Source organism: Oncorhynchus gorbuscha, linkage group LG14 (assembly GCF_021184085.1).
Source record: "Oncorhynchus gorbuscha isolate QuinsamMale2020 ecotype Even-year linkage group LG14, OgorEven_v1.0, whole genome shotgun sequence".
Taxonomy (NCBI): Eukaryota; Metazoa; Chordata; class Actinopteri; order Salmoniformes; family Salmonidae; genus Oncorhynchus; species Oncorhynchus gorbuscha.
In genome coordinates, this window is record NC_060186.1 from 49,330,089 (window position 1) to 49,351,480 (window position 21,392).

A 21,392-nucleotide genomic window follows, 5' to 3' on the forward strand; every position below is an offset into this window, starting at 1 on the left:
AAGGAAATCAGTCATCTGAAATAAATTCATTTGGCCCTAATCTACAGATTTCACATGGCTGGGTAGGAGTGCAGCCATGGGTGGGCATAGACCAACCCAGTTGGGAGTCAGGCCCAGCCAATCAAAAATAGTTTCCTCACAAAAGGGCTTTATTACAGACATAAATACTCCTCAGTTTCATCACCAGTCCAGTCCAGGTGGCTGGCCTCAGACAATCCCGCAGGTGAAGAAACTGGATGTGGAGGTCCTGGGCTGGTGTGGTTACACATGGTCTGCGGTTGTGAGGCCCGGTTGAATGTACTGCCAAATTCTCTAAAACAATTTAGAGGCAGCTTATAGTAGAACTGGACATGACATTTTCTGGTGGACATTCCTGCAGTCAACGTGCCAATTGCACGCTCCCTCAAAACTTGGGACATCTGTGGCATTGTGCCACTGTGTAATGATCACACTGTTTAATCAGCTTCTTGATATACCACACCTGTCAGGCGATGGATTATCTTGGCAAAGGAGAAATGTTCACGAACAGGGATGTAAACAAATTTGTGCACAGAGAGAAATAAGCTTTTTGTGCATGTGGGAAAAAAAATTCTGCGATCTTTTATTTCAGCTCATGGAACATTGGATCAAAACTTTACATGTTGCGTTTATATTTTTGTTCAGTATAGTAAAGTGACAGTACAAAACAGCTGTCACATTAGTCTTCATTTTTACAAGCAATGGGCCTTGAAACTCAAACTTAGTCCTAAAGAATCATGAAACTGCCAGGACCAAAGTGTGTGTGAAAAGCACCATCATCCTTTAACTGAGGCCCAGATGATTAAACCAACGACAACAGCAAGTACGACCAGAACGACAATGAGAATGCAGATCTTCTTTCTAGATTTGCGCTGAAAGGGTCAGAAGAAACACTTAATGTGATATGCAAGTTAATTCGATGCAATGTTGTCACAATTTATTTACTAATTTAATTGAATATGTATTGTATTTATTTCAGAATAATTTCCATGTTTACCTACCTGATAGTCTGCAGCCTGTGCTAACTGCTGGGTGGCATTCTGAACATGAAGGTCGGCAGTTTCTACATGAGCCTCTATACTGTCTAGGGGTATAAGAAAATACAGTGAAAGGGTCATTCTCTCACAGGAGTTCACCGTTTAGGTTTAATATTTTGCAGAAAAGTTTGATGTTTACTTCAGAACACTGTTACTTTTGACTTGTACACGATGACGATGATTCAACTCTCAGAGGATGTCAGTTTTAACACCTTGAATTGATCCTCTGAGTGTTGTGTGACATATTTCAGTGCGTGTGTGTGTGTGTGGCATAGATGATTGTCATCCTCTGTTCCCAGAACACTCGTTAGACTCTTCTCCATAAAGGCTCCTAAACATGCAGTATGTTGTCAATGTTTTGAAATTGGAAGAGTTTCTGATGTATTCAGAAGTCGAGGTGTAAATGACTACATGGATGCTTACCGATCATATCACCCTGCTCATGGACCATCATTCCCAAGTCCTTAAATATTTCATTTATATCTGTAATATCAGACTGAAAAAAAGTAAAACCATGCATTGAATACACAGACAACATAACAGATTAAATAAACTGGATAGAAATCCATTACGTAAGTGTGATTTGCAGGATAGCATAAGGTGTGCTTACTGTATACATTTATTGAAAGGCAACCAATGTCATTTGGAGGAACAATAGACCTCATACAAAATCTTTAATTCAACCCCGATTCTTGCACATAATCGAGTTCGATGACCGCTCACATGGTTCGGGTTTATGAGTAACAATATGAGAGTGCTGTCACCTCTAGCTGTCTGATGGAAGTCTCTCTCTCCTGGATGAGCTGCAGGTCTTCCTCAGTGATGGCCACCTCCTGGGACTGAGACTGGACCTGGGCCTGCCCCCCACTGCAAAGTCAGACATGGGAAACACAGTCAACCACCCCAAAGCAAACACTCACCTTCCACTCTGTCAGGCTGGGCCAGAGAGATGGGCCTGAAAAGACTGACATGATAACACTAAAGTAGATTGTTCGATAAACAAGCAGACCAGTAGCAGTCAGATAATAGTAAACTGTGGGATTTGTATGTGAACATTCATTTGATGGTTAAAACCCCTGTAGGTCTAAGCCCTTACATCACAATATCTACTAAGCTAACATATGGAATTGTTTTAAGATGGTCATAAAAAGTCAAATTTAACCATTTGATTTGGAATTTCAAGACCCCTGTAAGTATAAAAAATAAATATATATATACAAATATTTGATGAAACATTGAATTTGGCCTCAACGCATTGAATAACACATTCAGAAATGGAAAAACAGAGATACAAAATAAACCATAAAGGAACAAGGTTTTGAAGTGTCTGTCCTATATCTGAGAGAGAGATAAAATGTATTCTACCCCCTATTCACTTTTTGCAATTTGTACAGCCACCTTCAGACGACTCCCGTAGACCAGATGAACAGAACCTTTGTGTTCGTCTCCCCTTTCGTTTATTGGTGACATATTAGTTTATATCCAACGGTTCAGTCTGGATGGTCAGTTGTGGGAAGACCTCTTCGAATTCAGGATGTCCGCGACAGAAAATTCAGACAACTCCCGTAAAACATATAGGATGTCGTAGAGCAAAACAACCAGCGCTGCCGTGATCGTGAGAGTCTACCTTTGCGATAGTGGTGACATTGCAGGGTGTTCGAGAGAACTGGAATTCCAGGTTCGATGACCGTTACAAAAGATTATTCCCAGTCAGACCTAGGTTTTCCAGAGTTCCCAGTTGTCGTGAACGCACTGAAGTCAGTTTTTTGAGTTACCGGTTGTTTTGAAAGCGGCATTAGTTTGTAGCTCACATAGTTCGGGTTTTACAGCCAATTTCATGACGATTTTCTTGTACGGATCCTCTCATGTGTAGAAAAAGGCAGATTTCACAAGCCCCATGGTATAGGTGCAAACGTCAATGGCAGACGGAGGGGATTGAGCTGCAGGCTCTACAAGAAATGGTAAGTCTCTAGCATAGCGGAGCTTCAAATCGACTTTAGGGGGTACAGAGGAGAAATTCATAGTAGAACAAAAGGTTGACCCTATATATAGTCACAAAACAGGACATTAAAAATAGAGCTAAATCCTAATAGACCAAATAAATATTATCTCCACTGTTGTGGTGTTGAGAAAAGAAGATGTTTACATCCTTCACAACTGTAGGCAAAAATAATTGAATCAGGATTACAAACTCTGGGTAAATCCACAAAATAGTGTCTACAGCGATTTCTTCCTCTGTAGTCAGGATGCAGTTTTATGTGGGGACAAACATTGGGTTGTATATTTAGACAGCTTGCACAGTATGTTTAGTGCAGCATGTCTGTGCACTATTGCACTCAAAAGAACTAGACCACTGAAATGTTGAACTCTGACCTTTCAAAGGGGTTTCCATTTCCTCCAAAGCTGTCGTCAGGAAAACCACCCTGAGGGGGGACAGAACAGTGAGCCTGATGCACTCACATTGCAGGTGCGATTTGATTTGTTTGTGTAAAGCATTGACTACTAACCGACACTCTGGACTCGGCACGGACTCTGGCAACAAACTCCTTCTCTTTCTGAGCAGCCTGCCTCTGTGCCTTTTGGAAATTGGCCAGTGCATTGGAGAAGTCGTTGATAAGGCGATCTTTCTGGATCTTTCTCTGGCGCTAGAAGAGGTAAACAAATGAGCAAACATCACATACTGTACATGATACTGTGTCATAGCACTCTTCAATTTCAACTGATAGACAACTATTCTTAGGATTTCTGTCTCAGGCCACCACACCCTACTTTACATAAGATGCTAGTATTTCACTTCTTATTAAAACATTTATATTAATTTTGTTAGCAAGAAATACAACTAGAATGCATTTGCAATTAAACCAATAATTTTCTTTCCATTGTCTAAATTTGGGCTCCCGAGTGGCTCAGCGGTCTAAGGCACTGCAACTCAGTGCTAGAGGCACTGAGCTGTGTTTTATGTTTTAATAAGCAGAAGTGAAATACTAACATCTTATGTAAAGTACGGTGTGGTGGCCTGAGACGGAAGTCCTAACAATAGTTGTCAATCGGTTGAAATTGAAGAGTGCTATGACACAGTATCATGTACACTGCACAGTATTTGATGTTTGCTCTGTATCACAACCGGGAGTCCCATAGGGCGGCGCACAATTGGCCCAGTGTCGTCCGGGTTTGGCCGGCGTAGGCTGTCATTGTAAATAAGAATGTGTTCTTAACGGACTTGCCTAGTTAAATAAAGATTAAATAAAAAACCATCTAAGACTGTATTGAAAAACAGAAATTGTGGATGTTTGTAAGAATTTAATTATTCCTGCCTGTGCATGCGTTCCAGCCATTCCTTATGAACTTCACAAGAAGGCACTCATTTCTTTCTTTACCACACACAAGCACACATTTCTTCAACATTGTGGGATATCTGCTGTCAGGAAAAATGTTCATGCTGTGTGCCGTGGGCCTTCCTTGAACAAGAACCCCCACAACTACAAAAACAGGAAATAAAGGCCCAATTTGCTTAAGAATAGCGCACCAGCTGAATTTATAAATAAAAAGGGGTACCTTACAATTAGTTTCCTATTATAGTTCATTACACAATATAATGAAAAAAAGTTCATTATTTAAATAATTGCATTTTGAGAAGAAATTCTTATCTAATGTATTATCTCCAATGTGTCATATATAAGTAAAACTTTAAGTATGCAGGGTTAATTGAATGGACAGGTGGCTAAAATAAAAGATTAAATAACAGCATGTACATTTATTTTATATTGCAGGGTTTACATGCTTGCCTGTAGATGGCGACATGTGCTGTTTAATGACATGCATTCTTAAAAAGGTGAACAGAGGACACTATAGCAATTTTTTTGTGTTAAGAGACTCAAGGAAAACGTAATCCAGGGACCAGCTTGGACAGCACAGGCCCGCCCACCTAACATGTGACCAATGAGCACTGAGGTGCTGTTCACATATTAATGTATGAGTAACATTCTGTCTGCTATTGGGCATTACACTACACGTTCCATGCAGTGCACACAATTCCTATACATTTTGTTGCTTGTTGTAAATTAAGTTGAAGCTACCGTACAAAAAAAGTTGATTACCTGTTCAGTTGTGACAGGCAAAGAGCCAAATTCCTTCACACATCGGTCTGTCTCTTTGGCAAGGTGGTTGACATTTTGCTGTTTCTGCTGGCTACATTTGAAAAGTCAAAAGCGTCATTTAGATAACATTCCACAGAAATACACATAGCAGCATGTAGCACTTTAAAAGCTACACACTGCAAGAGCCCTCTTCTGATTAGAACAGAACTCACAGCTGCTGTCTGAGCTCAGTTGTGTCTTGTGGGGTTCCCAACTGATTCACAATTCTCTGAATTTCAGATGCTGGTAGAAACAGGGCACAAATATTGTGTCAAAACAATAACAGTACGCATGTTCATTCAATAGGTAAAGTATTCAATTTGAAAGTTAATTCAAAATGAAAAAAATGATGTAAAAGGTATATTAACACTTCTGAGTCAATCCCCAGGCCTCATATGAGAAGTATAGTAGCCTACAGGCCTACTAAATTCAGAGGATATGACAAAACTTGTGTACTGATTTACATGTGTGCACAGCTTGTCCATGTCTCACTTACTTTGCTGTGTTATCTTCTGGATGTTGGAGATTATCGTCTGAGTAAGCACATTTGGGTCCTGCACTTTTCCGTACTGGTAGGCCATGGTTGACGCATTGGGAGTCTCCCGAAGACCTTGAAATATAAAATGTTACAAGTATTGTTGTAGGTCAGTCACTCACACAGCTTCAGTTCATTCCACCTGCTTTAGGCATTGTGTACACTCATTCCCCTAGACATACTGTAGCGCGTCACCAAAGTGGTAAAAATCCCATTTGCTTGTATAAAATGGTTTTAAAATGAATAAACCTACATGTTGTTTTCATGAATATTGAACATACTAATAATAGGCTGTCGGTAAGAGTAAGAAATGAATGTACACAGGGTACATTCTGCATGAATCAGCCTTCCACTCAGATTAGATAGGCCTTCAAAGAGGCTAGGCATAGATGTCAGCTCAAAGTCAAATTTGGATTTAGCCTACATTTGGTTGAGTTGGCAACTAACATGAATTCAAAGTGAACGCAACAAAAAAATGTCACCATGTCAGTGGATTTAGATTAAAAGTTTGGGTGAAAAGACAAAATGACCTTACGTTGAGGACTTCCCCGTTGATTCAACATCACACAGATGTTTGGGTATAAATGATGTGGAAACAATGATTCAACACTTTTTTGCCCAGTGGGAGGCCACCTACAGGACAAGCTAATATGCTGACCACACTGCCTGCATTGCGTTGAAAAATAAATGTACACATACATCTTAATCAATCATTTCATCCAAACTGCTCACGTCAACGAGCATCTGCATAGCCAGGCGCTAAAATTGAACTTGCTTCTATGTTTAACTCCTGATATGCTGCAAGTCCGGCCTCTCCCATCTCCCCATTGATTTTTTAGGAACATAACCACATGGGTGATTGAAAGATGAACTGAGGTCTACACTCCCCAGCTAGTACACTGTATCTGGGCCGATTCCGGCTGAGAGTAGGGGCACTCGGCTGAGAGTCAGACTCGGTCGACATCATGTGGCCCGAGTCTGGGCCGCCTTCGGCAGAATTACTTATGGCTAGGATGCAGGGATTGAGGTCGGGCCGATTCCGTTGTGAGTTATCTGGCCCAAATGTATTACTTGGGGCTAAGGCCAATTGAGGCTACTCTGGCAGATGATTACACAGGCTGCTTTATATAATTAACATTTCATGATGAATTTTTCCATATTTTCTCAATGTTTCTGTGATAAAAAAATACAATGAACATTTAAGAGTCCTGTGTAGTATTTTGATACTTTATGCAAGGCAATTGATAAGCATGAAAAACTTTGGATGGAGCCTCCCGAGTGGAGCAGCAGTCTACGACACTGCATCGCAGTGCAAACTGCATTGCTACAGATGCTGGTTCGAGACCCGTGCTGGCCGCAACCCGGGAGGCGATGCACAATTGGCCCAGCGTCGTTCGAGTTATGGGAGGGTTTGGCCGGTCGGAGTGTCCTTGTCCTATCGTGCTATAGCGACTCCTGTTGGTGGGCCAGGCGCACGCACGCTGATACAGTCACCAGGTAGGTGTATGGTGTTTCTTTGACACAAAATGTTTTTTTTTGTGTGGATGGGTATAATTTGCATTTATAAAATGTATAATAGTAATATTTAAAATGGCTAAAATTGGGTAATTTTGTATGCATTTATTTAAATTTGCATCAGGCCGCTTCTGGGGGGGATTCTGGTAAGATGCAGGCAAAGTCGGCTGAATTCGGGTAGACGAGTCCGACACCAGGCCGATCAGTTCCGGCACCCCGGAAGAGGGCCGCTTCTGTGCCGATTACGCATTGCTAGCTGGGTCCAGTCCAGTTCGTGGTGGTAATGCACCTTAAAGTTGGTTGCCAACCGTCATATAAAGTCCACAGAAAAAGAAGAAATTACTAGAAACTAACTAGGCTATGCTTTTTATCTGTGGATTCATTGTTGGAGTAGAGAGCACACGATTTTGGGCTGACTCAAAATGGGTCAAAGATCCAGGGGAAAAAAAGGAGCTTGTGCATTTCAGGAAAAATAACAACCCATTGTTTATATCACAGGACAAATTAGCTAGCAACAGAAAGCTAGCTAGGTAAATGACCATGAAGGTTTCATGTGTTTCGAGTGTCTGCAAATTAATATAGCTTCTTTTGATATGTCAACCTGCGTGTCTTGATCGCGTCTGGTGTGGATGGACAAAATCAACATGCGTGCGATTGCGCGTGCGTGCACGGTCTCGTCGGCATGTAACGCTCTCAACCTGAAGAAGGAGGCCAGAAAGATGCGGAAATACAGACGCCTGAATAACCTGTAATAACCGGTCTCTATTTGCGACTTATGTCATCATATATACATTTCATCAAACGCAATAGACGTGAATTGTAAAGTACCATGTGAATTTATATCAGGAAATACTGCAGTGTAACGTTAAGAGGTAACGTTAAAGATACATTGTTTCTTCAGTTGCACAAATGCTGGCAACTGTTTGTGAAAACAGACTATAAACATTAGCATTCCTTTCAGGTCGCATGAGTTTTAGCTTAATTGTCGCTTGTCGACATTTCCAAATTATTGCATGCCCAAACATTGCTTTTGTCAAATTTCTGCCAACACTAAATACTTGTTTTCCATGTTTCGTTTACCTTAGTTCTGTCTTGACAGTCTGTCCCGTTTGCACTCTGCTTCCTTATCTATGTGTCATGCTTTTCAGTCACATGATCTGCTCTGCTTTACAGGGTACCGGCAACGTTTGGGTTCAACGTCAACTATTAAACCAAAGAAGATTATTCTACGGTACATAAAAATTACAATAAAAGAGTTAAACGATTTATAAGTCAAACACTATTAGACAGAAAAGGCCAGGCAAATGTTGACAGCAGTAGAATGAATGTGTGCAGAAGAGGTTTCTCAAATGCTTGAACACATTATTCAAAGTAGACAATGTCATTGCTTAGATACAAAAAATAATAATACCAATGAACCACACACAGTACATTTATTGACATGAATCCAATACAAGCAATTTTCTGGGAAGTAAATTCCCTGTGCCAGCCATCTGCCCCCCCCCCCTCCTTAAAAAAAGGGCCATCATGAAACATTGTAAAATTGTTTGCAATAAATTAGGTACATACTGTTCACACATAGTTTTAAATAATAGTGATGTAGCTTTACAATGCCCTATCATGTAGTAGTAAATATATTTATATAGGATGAATTTTAATAAAATATTTTCAATGTGACAATGAGATGAAGACCTTTCTGGAACCAATGATAAAACAGCAGGGGCACAACTTTCACTGGAGTCATGTCCCTCAATGTGATACAAAAAGTGGCAACGGTGTGCTTTAGGGATCTGCTGGATTTAGGACCATGTGAACACCACAGAGTGGGCTGGAGGCCAAATATAAGATCAGAGCTATTTTGATAGATGTGTGGCAGAAGAGATGGGACTCTGAGCCCAAGGTCCAGCATTTATATGGCCTTCAAAGAAAGGACAGTGGACCAAGATTCAAAGGTCTTGGTTCAAAGGTCTCGAAGCAAGAGTTGGTATTTGGTAGTTGGTATTTGCTCGTTGGTATTTGCTCGATTTGCTCTTGGGACATTGTACATTGAACTCGTCATTACATCTGGTTGGCGAGCATGTTAATGGTTTGTGTCTGGAGTGTATGGTCGATGAAACGGTGGAGCATGTGTTGTTATATTGTTGTACGTATGTTGAAGAGAGGGAAAGCTTGAAGTGTAGGGTCATTGAGGTTGGATGAAGTTAGCAGGGCTCTTTTGTATTTTCTCAGAAGTACTGAGTCAGGTAGGAGAATTTAGAAATGTTGTAAACTGTGATTGATTCTGATGTTTGTTCAGAGTTTTTATTAGTCAGTATTGCATGTAATGTTATTGATTTGTCTGTTTTCCCCGAGCTAATTCCCTACTTTTCACACTGACACAGTAATAAACAGCTCTGACGTTACAGGCTTGAGTGGGACCAATTTCTTCATACTGCTCCCACCTGCACCTGCAGCTTTTCATACCGCACCCTGCCAGTGGCAAGAACTGATCCCAAACCCAACTGCAGTCCTGCAATTTTATTTTAGGTGTATGAGACTCTCCTCACTTGCCATCCATTATCACAGCAATTTTGCTCCCTGTAGGCAATATCAAATGTGCAAAAAAACAAACAGTTAAATTACCAGAGATTCTCATATGGCCCTTACAGTATATTAGGCTATCTGTATTACTTGGCTATATCAGCCAATATGATAGAAGTAGTTTGAAGAGGGCAGAGTTGGAGAGACTTGCACTTTCTCTTGAGCTATTTTTACAGCCTACCTTTTAGAGCTGGGAAGATTTTCAGATGGGGAAATATATCAATATTTATTTATAGGCAATGTAGTAAACTATAGCCTAATCATAGGCCTATTTAGGCAGTACATTTCCTTGGAAAGATAACTGCCCCATGCTTCTCCGCCCATTCATAGGCAATAGCCTACTCTATTTAATTGAGAGCACAAGCACACCTGATCTTGCAGGTATGAGATGAAATGAGAACTTGTTCTCAACTGGCCGACCTGGTTAATTAATAAATAAATAAAAAACAGGCCAGAATGCTTCAGGAAACAGTGTCTCGACAGTGGAAAAGTAAGTCAGCTAGCAATGAATTGTTGTCATTTTACAGCAGGTGATGATAAGCAGAAATAAGGGAGTACTAACTAACTCTCATAGTAGTAGATGTGAGTTTCTCTTTCAAACAATCCCCTGGCCTTGTACAAAGCTAATAGCTAACATTCGCCAAAGCAAGCTGTACAGATGAAGATGAAAAATGATCAGGCCTAGTTGTCACGTTCTGACCTTAGTTCTGTTGTTATGTCTTTGTTTTAGTATGGTCAGGGCGTGAGTTGGGTGGGTGGTCTATGTTCCGTTTTCTATGTTGTGTTTGCGTTTGGCCTGGTATGGTTCTCAATAAGTGTCGTTAGTTGGTTCTGATTGAGAATCATACTTAGGTAGCCTTTTACCACTTGTGTTTCGTGGGTGTTTATTTTCTGTTCTGTGTTTGTATTTCACCGTTCAGGACTGTTTTCATTTCGTTCTCATGTTTTGTTGTTTTTGGTCGAGTATTAATTTTCATTAAAAGAGAATATGAATACTTACCACGCTGCACCTCGGTCCTCCTCTCTATCTCCCAACGACGAGCGTTACACTAGTGTACATCTTACTGTAGAAATTATTGTTGAAAATTAGTCTAGGTTGGAATTGTTGCTGTTAAAATACAATAATAATTGTCATTCTTAACTGGAATAAACTGATTGAAGCAAGGTGCTTTTTGAGGCAAACACACTCGCACAGTTCTGAGTTGCTCATCTACAACAGGAAGCGGTCTCCTGCCAGAAAGAGAAAGCAGTAGATGTTCTGGTCCAGTTTGGCACCACATACCTTTGCGAGTCAGGGTTCTCAACTCTGACATACTTAAAAAGCAAATAAAGAAACAGTTTCAAGGCTGAGCATGATCTCAGTGTTACACTGTCAAAAACAGAGCCCAGAATAGATATGTTGCTGTTAAAATACAATACATATTTTATATTCTGAACTGGAATAAACTGATTGGTCACATCACACAGATATAGACCAGAAAAGGACTGTGTATGTGTTTTCTGGTATGTATCTGTGTGATGTGATGAATCAGTTTATTCCAATTCAGAATAAAAAAACATGTGTTACATTTTAACAGCAACAGTTCCAATCTAGACTTTCAACAATCATTTCTACAGTAAGATGTACAGTAGGCCTGATCATTTTTCATCTGTACTGTTACTTAGGGTTGCACTATCAAAAAGCCTGTGTGTGTTCTGTTATTCATCTGTGTGATGTGATCAATACGCTTATTCCAGTTCAGAATGAAAATTATTTATTATATTTTTAACAGCAACAGTTCCAGCCTAGACAGATATGTAAGTGTTTAATGGGGGAAAATAAACATGAATGTATATTTATATGGATATTTAATTTCATTGTTATTTGTTTTGGTCTATATTGCATTTGTTTTAGGCATAAGGGCAATGAAATATACCAATATTTATATATAGTTGCATATTTTCCTAAGCTTGGGCCCCAGGAAAACACAGAATTTCTCATTTGGGTCACAGGCTGAAAACGTATAAGAACCCCTGCTCAAGGCGGATCCCTCCTGATGACCTGGATGGAATTGACCCTTCGCTAAGCCCTGCCCCCCTTGGTTACTATTGAAACCTCAGACAACATTTTCCCAGGAAGTTGAATTCCCCCTCTAACCACTGGTGAAATCCCCTCACAATGATCTCAAACTGTGTTTTTAATGAAAACCTTCTTGGTTTCCACTAATGCAATTCTGCCGTTACAATACCCTATGACATTCCTGCCTACTTCCTGGTGCATGTCCCATACTGTTTGTGATTGTGCGTAAAGCTTATATCAGTTTATAAATTCATGAAAATGGGACTTCATGGGGTATTGCTTCATGGGAATCTGGTACAATTATGTCTGAATTCACTGTCAGCATACAGTCAAAGCTACTAGCCATTTTTGGAGTTGTGCCCTCAAATCATCAGATGGGAGTTGTATTAATATCAGGGCTGTCCACGACAACTAAAAAATATTAGGCAACCAAAAGTCGTCTGTTCTTTCGACCAATCGATAGGTGGATTTTTAAAAATGTAGTTGTTGTACTTTGTACCCCCATTTATTCTCCCCAATTGGTAGTTACAGTCTTGTCCCATCTCTGCAACGCCCCAATGGACTCGGGAGAGGCGAATCCCTAGAGTGTCCAAAGCTGTCATCAAGGCAAAAGGTGGCTACTTTGGTTACACTTTTTTGGTTAATACTTGATTCCATGTGTTATTTCATAGTTTTGATGTCTTCACTATTATTCTACAATGTAGAAAATAGTAAAAATAAAGAATAACCCTTGCATGTGTGTTCAAACCTTTGACTGATACTGTATATATATTTATTTGTTACTGCTTGATTGTTTTAATCTCGGTCGACCAACAGCCTAACGACCAAACAATTGACCAGTTGACTAATTGGAGTCAACCCTATGTCACGCCCTGACCTTAGTATTCTTTGTTTTCTTTATTGTTTTGGTTAGGTCAGGGTGTGACATGGGTGATGTATGTGATTTTGTACTGTCTAGGGGGTTTGTAGGTTTTTGGGGGTGTTTACTATCTAGGCGTTTATGTAAGTCTATGGTTGCCTAGACTGGTTCTCAATTAGAGGCAGCTGTTTATCGTTGTCTCTGATTGGGAACCATATTTAGGCGGCCATCTTCTTTGGGTATTTCGTGGGTTATTGTCTATGTCAAGTTGCCTGTGTTTGCACTTTTGTATCATAGCGTCATGGTTATTTTGATTAGTTTGGCTCGTGGGAAATGTCAAAGCTCTTATAGGACCAGGGCACAAATAATAATATAATAATCAATATTTTTGCTCTTTTTTTTAGCCATCTTACATATAAAACCTTATTTGTTCATCAGAAATGGTGAATAACTCACCACAGGTTAATGAGAAGGGTGTGCTTGAAAGGATGCACATAACTATGCAATGTTGGGTTGTATTAGAGACAGTCTCAGTCTTAAATCCTTTTCCACACACAGTCTGTGCCTGTATTTAGTTTTCATGCTAGTGAGGGCCGAGAATCCACTCTCACATACAGTTGAAGTTGGAAGTTTACATACACCTTAGCCAAACATTTAAACTCAGTTTTTCACAATTCCTGACATTTAATCCTAGTAAAAAGTCCCTGTTACAGGTCAGTTAGGATCACCACTTTATTTTAAGAAAATGAAATGTCAAAATAATAGAAGAGATAATGATTTATTTGAGCTTTTATTTATTTCATCACATTCCCAGTGGGTTTACATACACTAAATTAGTATTCATTAGCATTGCCTTTAAATTGTTTAACTTCCCACAATAAGCTGGGTGAATTTTTTTGTGTTTTTTTGTTGTTGAATTTTCCCTCTTTTCTCCCCAATTTCGTGGTATCCAATTGTTAGTAATGTCATGACTGTACTAATCAGGTCAGGTTACAGGAGACCACAACCCTACAGATAGCTACATCTATGGGCTTTTATGTTTTGCTGTTGTGCTTAATTTGCGGTAGCCTATATTAGATAATGACACACTCATTTGCGTTTTTTTTGGGCTGGGGCTCATAAAACATCTTTTAATGTAGGGATTATAAAATTGATTTAATATATGGCTCATCAGAATCAGGTAGTGTCAGGCTTGGATTTTCATGGCGATCAACGCACTAATCAAATCCTATACGTGCTTTAAGTGCTTTAAAATGACACTTCCGGTTTGGGTGGGAAATACCTGGTTACCAGGGAGAAAAGTGATTATTTTCAGCATGGAACATTTGTAAATTACAGGGAAAATATTCAAGCCTGGTCTGTAGCTTATTCTTTATATGTTTGGGGCTGCTGGTGAACCATGATGTGCAGGTATAATCAAAGTGAGGGTGTCTATAGCTAGGTCCCCATCCAATTGGTGACAGATTTTCATGCAAATTTTCAAAAATCTGAATATACTGTAAACAATGAGCATTTTAGGGTTTCCTTTAGGAAAATGTGATGCCTGACCACGTGACCAGGAAGATTTTAATTTACTGGACATTTGATACATTTACCAGACATCCATATGCATTCAGATCAATAAACAAGGGATATTGGCCAAATGAGCCACATTTTACACATCCTTAACAGCATAGAACAAGTTACAAAAACACTATTGTGTTTGGATGTGTAGCATATGCAACACTTTATAGACATTTTTTTGTTTTTTTGGGTGGCTGCTTTCCTAAAACAATTGTTCAGATCATAATGATGTACCCTGAGAGTCAGGAAGCAAGTTCAGGGAGTGAGTGTTTTAATAAATTAACAGAACATAATACAAAATAAGGACCACGAACAACGCACAGATATAACACAGAAACAGAAACAATAACGCCTGGGGAAGGAACCAAAGGGAGTGACATATATAGGGAAGGTAATCAGGGAAGTGATGGAGTCCAGGTGAATCTGATGACGTGCAGGTGCGCGTAACGATGGTGACAGGTGTGTGCCATAATGAGCAAGCTGGTGACCTAGAGGCCGGAGAGGGAGCACACATGACAGCTTAAATTGTCCCTTTCCTAAATTAGCCATGGATGGAGATAGGGACTTGGACTTGTAGTTTTACTTAATTCTCCGTACTGGCCAATGTTTATAACAGCGATTCTGAACCAACCATTAATTCATGGATTTTTGTACCCCTGACCTGGGAGGATGGAAGTTCAATGTATGTAGCCAGATGTAGAATGTTTACTAGCTAAAGTTGCCCATGAATGGAAGTTAGGTTAGGGAGCAAGCATTTTAGTCTGTTAGCTTATGATGATTGGAATTGATTGTTTTTGGTATCTTTTAGTTGTCACTGTATTAGACTAAGCAGAGGTAATTGATGTTGAAATGCTCCTGTTTTCTTTGCGACTTGCGGTAACTCTCTGTGGTTATAAATCAATAGTTGTTTAGTTGTCCGAAAATGTTGGAAACATTAACTTGCTTGACCATGCTGTAGGTCATGTAACTCTGTTATTGTACAAGTAACGTTAATATGCTTTGTGGACTTCACTGGACAGAGGTTGCTCTCTGGTTTTGTGATAAATCAAAGGTCTGGTTAATGTGTTCTTACTGTCTCTCTTAAGCCACTTAAGCCATGATCACTGTCACAAATCATAAGAGGTTATTAAAGAAGAGATGGAGAGGGACAGAGACACTTAATTAACATTGCCACGTTCAGAAACTACTCTCACCTACAATAACCATATACTTTTCACACAAACCGCTACCCACTTTGAGCAAGAAATCGTTAATGTATTTGTGTGAAATGCCTGGGTTTGCCAGGGATCTCTCAGTGAAGAGGGCAGTCTTGAAAAAGAATTGGGCCTTTTTTGCTGCACACTTGTAAGGCTCAGATTGTCCAAAATGGTTCCAACAACTCTTCTACTGTTGTCCTTCTTCGTAGTTGTCCTGTATCCGGTGACTTGTGTAATCCTGAACACAACTACAGAGTTGATTTTCCTTCCATTCGCTCTTAAAGATGCTTCTTTGAAGACCGGCTAGCCAGCCGTATTGATGGTGCTCCAGTGGGGTGATGAGAGTAGCGTAATATGATGGTTTGAGCAGAGCAACAGGATGGTCCTACTTAAATTCCCTTTCGAAGATACCTTACTTAGGACAGCTAATCAGCCGTACCAGTGATGGTCCGGGAGGTGATTTTTATTGCTTCCACCTTGTGTTGAGATTCAAAGTTCAAACCATTTTAAACGTGTAGCTGCCGCTTCACGCTTTTTCTGGTTCGTTTTCTTTTTTTTCTTAACCCATCATTTATACCTTTTGCTTGAAGGGGGCGGTTCCAGAAGGCTGGCACGGTCCCTGACCTCACTCCGGGGCGGTAATTACTCACTGTGCAAAGTTATGGAATATACAATGATCTCTTATAACTTCTCAAATCGCATCCCTCTCTTCACAAAAACACTTGGATAATTTTCCATATTACATGCACAACCCATAGTATGCACACTTCATCCATGTAGTGGGTATACTTACAGTATTTCCTTTATAATTTTTTTTCATGACATCACAAAATGACATTAGTGTTCTATCGATCGCCTCTGACCATTCCCCACGTTCTACAATATAAATATTGTTAAAGCATTCGCTTTTGAACGTGTTAGAGTTTCAGCGGGAAAAGGTCTGTTGAGACCAAGCACATTCCTTTGGTGAATTTCGAGAGCACAGGCCTGGATCTTCTCCCTCGATTTACAACAGGACATGAGTTGTTAATACCTACATGTACTTCTCCCTCAACCAGGACAGAGAAACCAGACACATGCTCATTTCTCACAAGACAATGAAAAAATGTACACAACTGGTTATGAAAATAAACCAAAACTTGTTTCTCACTAGTGTAGCTGGTTGTGAACTCTTCAAATAACGTTTGCACTGCGAGAATGAGAATGGTAAATGACTGTAATTAACACATGCATTAACAGAAATGTATGTACCCAAATGAGGGGGATTGGTGGTACATTTACTAGGCCTACTGGTGACATACAGTACCAGTCAAAGGTTTGGACACACCTACTCATTCAAGGGTTTTCTTTATTTTTACTATTTTCTACATTGTAGAATAATAGTGAAGACATCAGCACTATGAAATGGCACATATGGAATCATGTAGTAACCAAAAAAGTGTTAAACAAATCAAAATATTTTTGAGATTCTTCAAAGTAGCCTCCTTTTGTCTTGATAACAGCTTTGCACACTCTTGGCATTCTCTCATTTATAAAAAATAAACATTCAAAGGGCAAAACATCAATTTACTTTAAGGGAAGCCAGCATCTGTACTGTACACTGAGCACCCGCCAACTTTCCTTTCCAATCCGCAAGAGGCTGAAACCAACGATCTGTACAATGGGAGTCATTGTCCCAAATGCGGGATGGCACGCGACAAGCTTAGGTCTGCATATTATGCCCATAGAAACGCATTGGGCTAATTCTGGACAGTTTTTTTTGCGAGACCTAGCCCTTTTTGCTTCCAGTAGAGGTGCTTGGGTAAGGTCACTAAGGAAGCCAAGCCAATCCATTAGTTCATACTCCACGTGGTATACAATAAGGCCGTGACAAAAAAAGACAACTCTCACACAATGGCAGAATAAATTCCACTGCACATTCGTCACCAAACCGGAAAGCAACATATGTCCAGTGAAGTCCACAAAACATGTATTGCAAACAAACACCTGCAGCATGGTCAAGCAAGTTAAAGTTTTTGACAGTTTACTAAACAACTACTGATTTAGAACCATCAGAGTTACCATCAGCACAAAGAAAACAGGAGCACTGTCTCTGCTATTCCAGCACCATTTTAAATTTAAACATCAAATCAACAAGGCTATATATGCTTAGTTTAATACTATGAAAATAAACTTAAAGATACCAAAACAATTTAGTCCAATGAATGTTGCTAAATTTCATGTTGGCTGTCCATGGTACTGATTTGTGTGTGTGTGTGTGTGTGTGTTGTGTGTGTGTGTGTGTGTGTGTGTGTGTGTGTGTGTGTGTGTGTGTGTGTGTGTGTGTGTGTGTGTGTGTGTGTGTGTGTGTGTGTGTGTGTGTGTGTGTGCGCACATAAGAAAAACCAATAATATTGACTCACCCTACTTGTAGACACCGTCTTTCATGTTGCCAGAACAGTTTATGGTTCTGTCATACAGTACACTTTTAGTTTTTGTTGTCATAGGCTACCTAGCCAAAATGATTGGCTAATTCTTTTATATATTGTTTTATCAAGGGAGACCAAATGCTTGCTGGTATCAATCAATATCGCAGCAACATGTTATACTATTTTGGTCCAGACAGCATTAGCTACATGGGCTACACATACTGAGGGGTGCTGTTTCCCTCGCTGGGATGATTTCTCCATGCTAATTGATTACGAAAACACAGAGAAACAAAAAACAAATGATTTTATAATAATGTGCTTGTAATCATTAAGGACTGGGGAGTCAAACTCTAAATAATGCTAATATAACCATTCTCCTATTTGCTTAAAATGCAGTGGTAAATATGTTTTACAGTGGTAAATATTCAAATAAAAACATCCAAATGAAACAAACACCCCCACCTCTCTGTCATGGTTTAAACCACTTATTCTACGTGGCTACACAAACAGTCTCCCTGTCTATGGAGATGTCCACTCAGTAGTGCTGGATTTCGGCCTCAGTTGCGCTCCTTCAAAATGCATAGATTTTTCTTTGTACTTGCTCATGTTCACCATTTATTTGTCATGCGCCCTTCAATAAAAATAGCCTTAATTCCAATGCATTTGATTTATCATTGTTTGCCTTTGGCAGTCAGCTGTTTAGATGTCTCATTGCTTTTTTTTTTTTTTTAGGTGGGAACAGGTATTGGTGTTCTCTGTCCTGTCAGTGGCCAGAACAAGTAGACCATTTTATTTAGCTTTATTATTTTCTCTCAATATTTGTTTTCTTTCCTGGATCAGCTGGTGATGGTCGCCAATATCACTAGATAACTAGCCTACAGCCAGACACCAATGTGCATCCAAACCATCCAACATTAATGACAGTAGGCCTCTAGTTGACTCTTTCGGTTAGAAGCATTTGATTTTGCAATGGCGTAGGCCTACATTATTTCCGAATCGTGTGGCCATTTTCACGGCGAAAAATAATCAAATGTTACGTAGATCCAAGATCCAGGAATCGTACAGGGTTTAAGTTCAATGTTCTAATTCAATTGTTAAATACTTAATAATTACAAATAACACTGTCATTAATGTAAGGAAAGAAAGGTCCTTTTTTATGTCACGTGATCTGTGAAGACTCCAATCATTCAACTCAGGAATTATGGACAACTCATGAACTAGGGTGTAAACATGTTTTGATTCAACTCATGTATTATATTGAATCTAAGCTACCTGTTCTGCATGTGTTCATGTGTGTAAAATTGCCTTGGCTGAGAGGGTCGGTTACCGCCAGTGACCTTTGAAAATATATAGTTATATGCATTGAAAGTATAGGGAGCGTTACTACTTTCACCACGATCGGCAGTCAGTTTACCCACCAATTTCTTTACCACTACATCACTGGCTACCGGTAAGCCTATTTGAACTTCATGGTAATAGGTATACACATTGTAGCCTAGTCTAGTAAATTGACCATGTGTGTTAGGATGACCATCCCATTTTTCATTTAATGTGTCCCAACTAGAGGTCGACCGATTAAATGGAATGGCCGATTAATTAGGGACAATTTAAAGTTTTCATAACAATCGGAAATCGGTATTTACAACTTTATTTAACGGGGCAAGTCAGTTAAGAACACATTCTTATTGTCAATGACGGTTTAGGAACGGTGGGTTAACTGCCTTGTTCAGGGGCAGATTTTTACCTTGTCAGCTGGGGATTCAATCTTGCAACCTTACGGTTAACTGGTCCAACGCTCTAACCACCTGCCTCACGAGGAGCCTGCCTGTTATGCGAATGCAGTAAGAAGTCAAGGTAAGTTGCTAGCTAGCATGAAACTTATCTTATAACAAAAACAATCAATCAATCATAATCACTAGTTATAACTACACATGGTTGATGATATTACTAGCTTATCTAGCGTGTCCTGCATATAATCGAAGTGGTGCGCATTTGCAAAAAAGGACTGTCGTTGCTCCAACGTGTACCTAACCATAAACATCAATGCCTTTCTTAAAATCAATACACAGAAGTATATATTTTTAAACCTGCATATTTAGCTAAAAGAAAGGTTAGCAGGTAATATTAACCAGGTGAAATTGTGTCACTTCTCTTGCGTTCATTGCATGCAGAGTCAGGGTAATGCAACAGTTTGGGCCGCCTGGCTCATTGCAAACTAATTTGCCAGAATTTTACGTAATTATGACATAACATTGAAGTTTGTGCAATGTAACAGGGATATTTAGACTTAGGGATGCCATCCATTAGATAAAATATGGAACAGTTCCTTATTTCACTGAAAGAATAAACATTTTGTTTTCGAAATGATAGTTTCCGGATTCGACCATATTAATGACCAAAGGCTCGTATTTCTGTGTGTTATTATGTTATAATTAAGTCTATGATTTGATAGAGCAGTCTGACTGAGCGCTCGTAAGCATTCATTCAAACAGCACTTTCGTGCATTTTGCCAGCAGTTCTTCGCAATGCTTTAAGCATTGCGCTGTTCATGACTTCAAGCCTATCAACTCCCGAGATTAGTCTGGTGTAACCGATGTGAAATGGCTGACCTCGGTTGACCTCTAGACCCAACTCAACTTTTCAGCAAGACTCATCAGTTAATGTAGGCCTAATCAATGGAAATTGCAGAATGTCATCCGGCACAGTTTTTGGTGTTTTGTAACAGATGTCTATTTCCATTCAAGTGTACATGCATTGCACTGTTTGGATTATTTTTCAGTGGACGAACATGCACAGGTAGCCTACTTTTTGAACTGATTTTTTGACAATCTGATGTCAGCATCATGACTGGTTGTGTTCATGCCACATTAAAAGGTAATTCACCATTGAGTTATGTTTTTACTATTAGGCCCACAAAATATTTGTAATTCGCACTCTGGCTACAAGGCCCTTCCCCACCTTCCCTTTGGCAAATCAGAACACACCTCCATCTTGCCCCTCCCCTGCTATGGGACCCCTGGTAAGGACTGTTTAATGTGGGTCTGAACAACCGGCATCTATGCTTCAAGATTGTTTTGATGACGCGGACTGGGAATTGTTCTGGGCTGCCTCTGAGAATGGTATTGACGTATACACTGACTCGGTGACTGAGTTCATGTGGATAGATGTGGATAGAGGATGTTGTTCCCACTGTGATGATTAGAAGTTATCCAAACCAAAAAACATGGATAAATGGCAGTATTCGTGCAAAACTGAAAGCGCATACCATCGCATTTAACCACGGCAAGGCAACTGGGTACATGGGTGAATACAAACAGACCAGTAATGCCCTCCGTAAGGCAATCAGAAGTAAAACGACAGTACAGGGACAAAGTGGAGTCACAATTCATGTGCCAGGGACTCCAGATAATCAACGATTTATTAAGGGAAAGCCAGCCACATTGCGGACCCCGACGCCTCACTCCTGGACAAGGTAAGCACCTTCAT

The 21,392-nt window shown here is 39.8% G+C and overlaps 1 protein-coding gene across 1 annotated transcript; it reads right to left on the reverse strand.

Moving 5' to 3' along the window:
• Positions 1 to 577: 577 nt before the first annotated feature.
• On the reverse strand, positions 578 to 8,461 carry LOC123995030 (syntaxin-7-like). Its single transcript, XM_046298257.1, has 10 exons — positions 8,322 to 8,461; positions 5,688 to 5,801; positions 5,365 to 5,434; positions 5,153 to 5,243; positions 3,563 to 3,700; positions 3,429 to 3,478; positions 1,820 to 1,922; positions 1,479 to 1,551; positions 1,020 to 1,102; positions 578 to 890 (listed from the first exon to the last, which is right to left on the reverse strand). Exons 2-10 carry the CDS (start codon positions 5,770 to 5,772, stop codon positions 795 to 797), a joined length of 789 nt encoding a protein of 262 aa, XP_046154213.1. The 5' UTR covers positions 5,773 to 5,801; positions 8,322 to 8,461; the 3' UTR covers positions 578 to 794.
• Between the last annotated feature and the right edge of the window lie 12,931 nt (positions 8,462 to 21,392).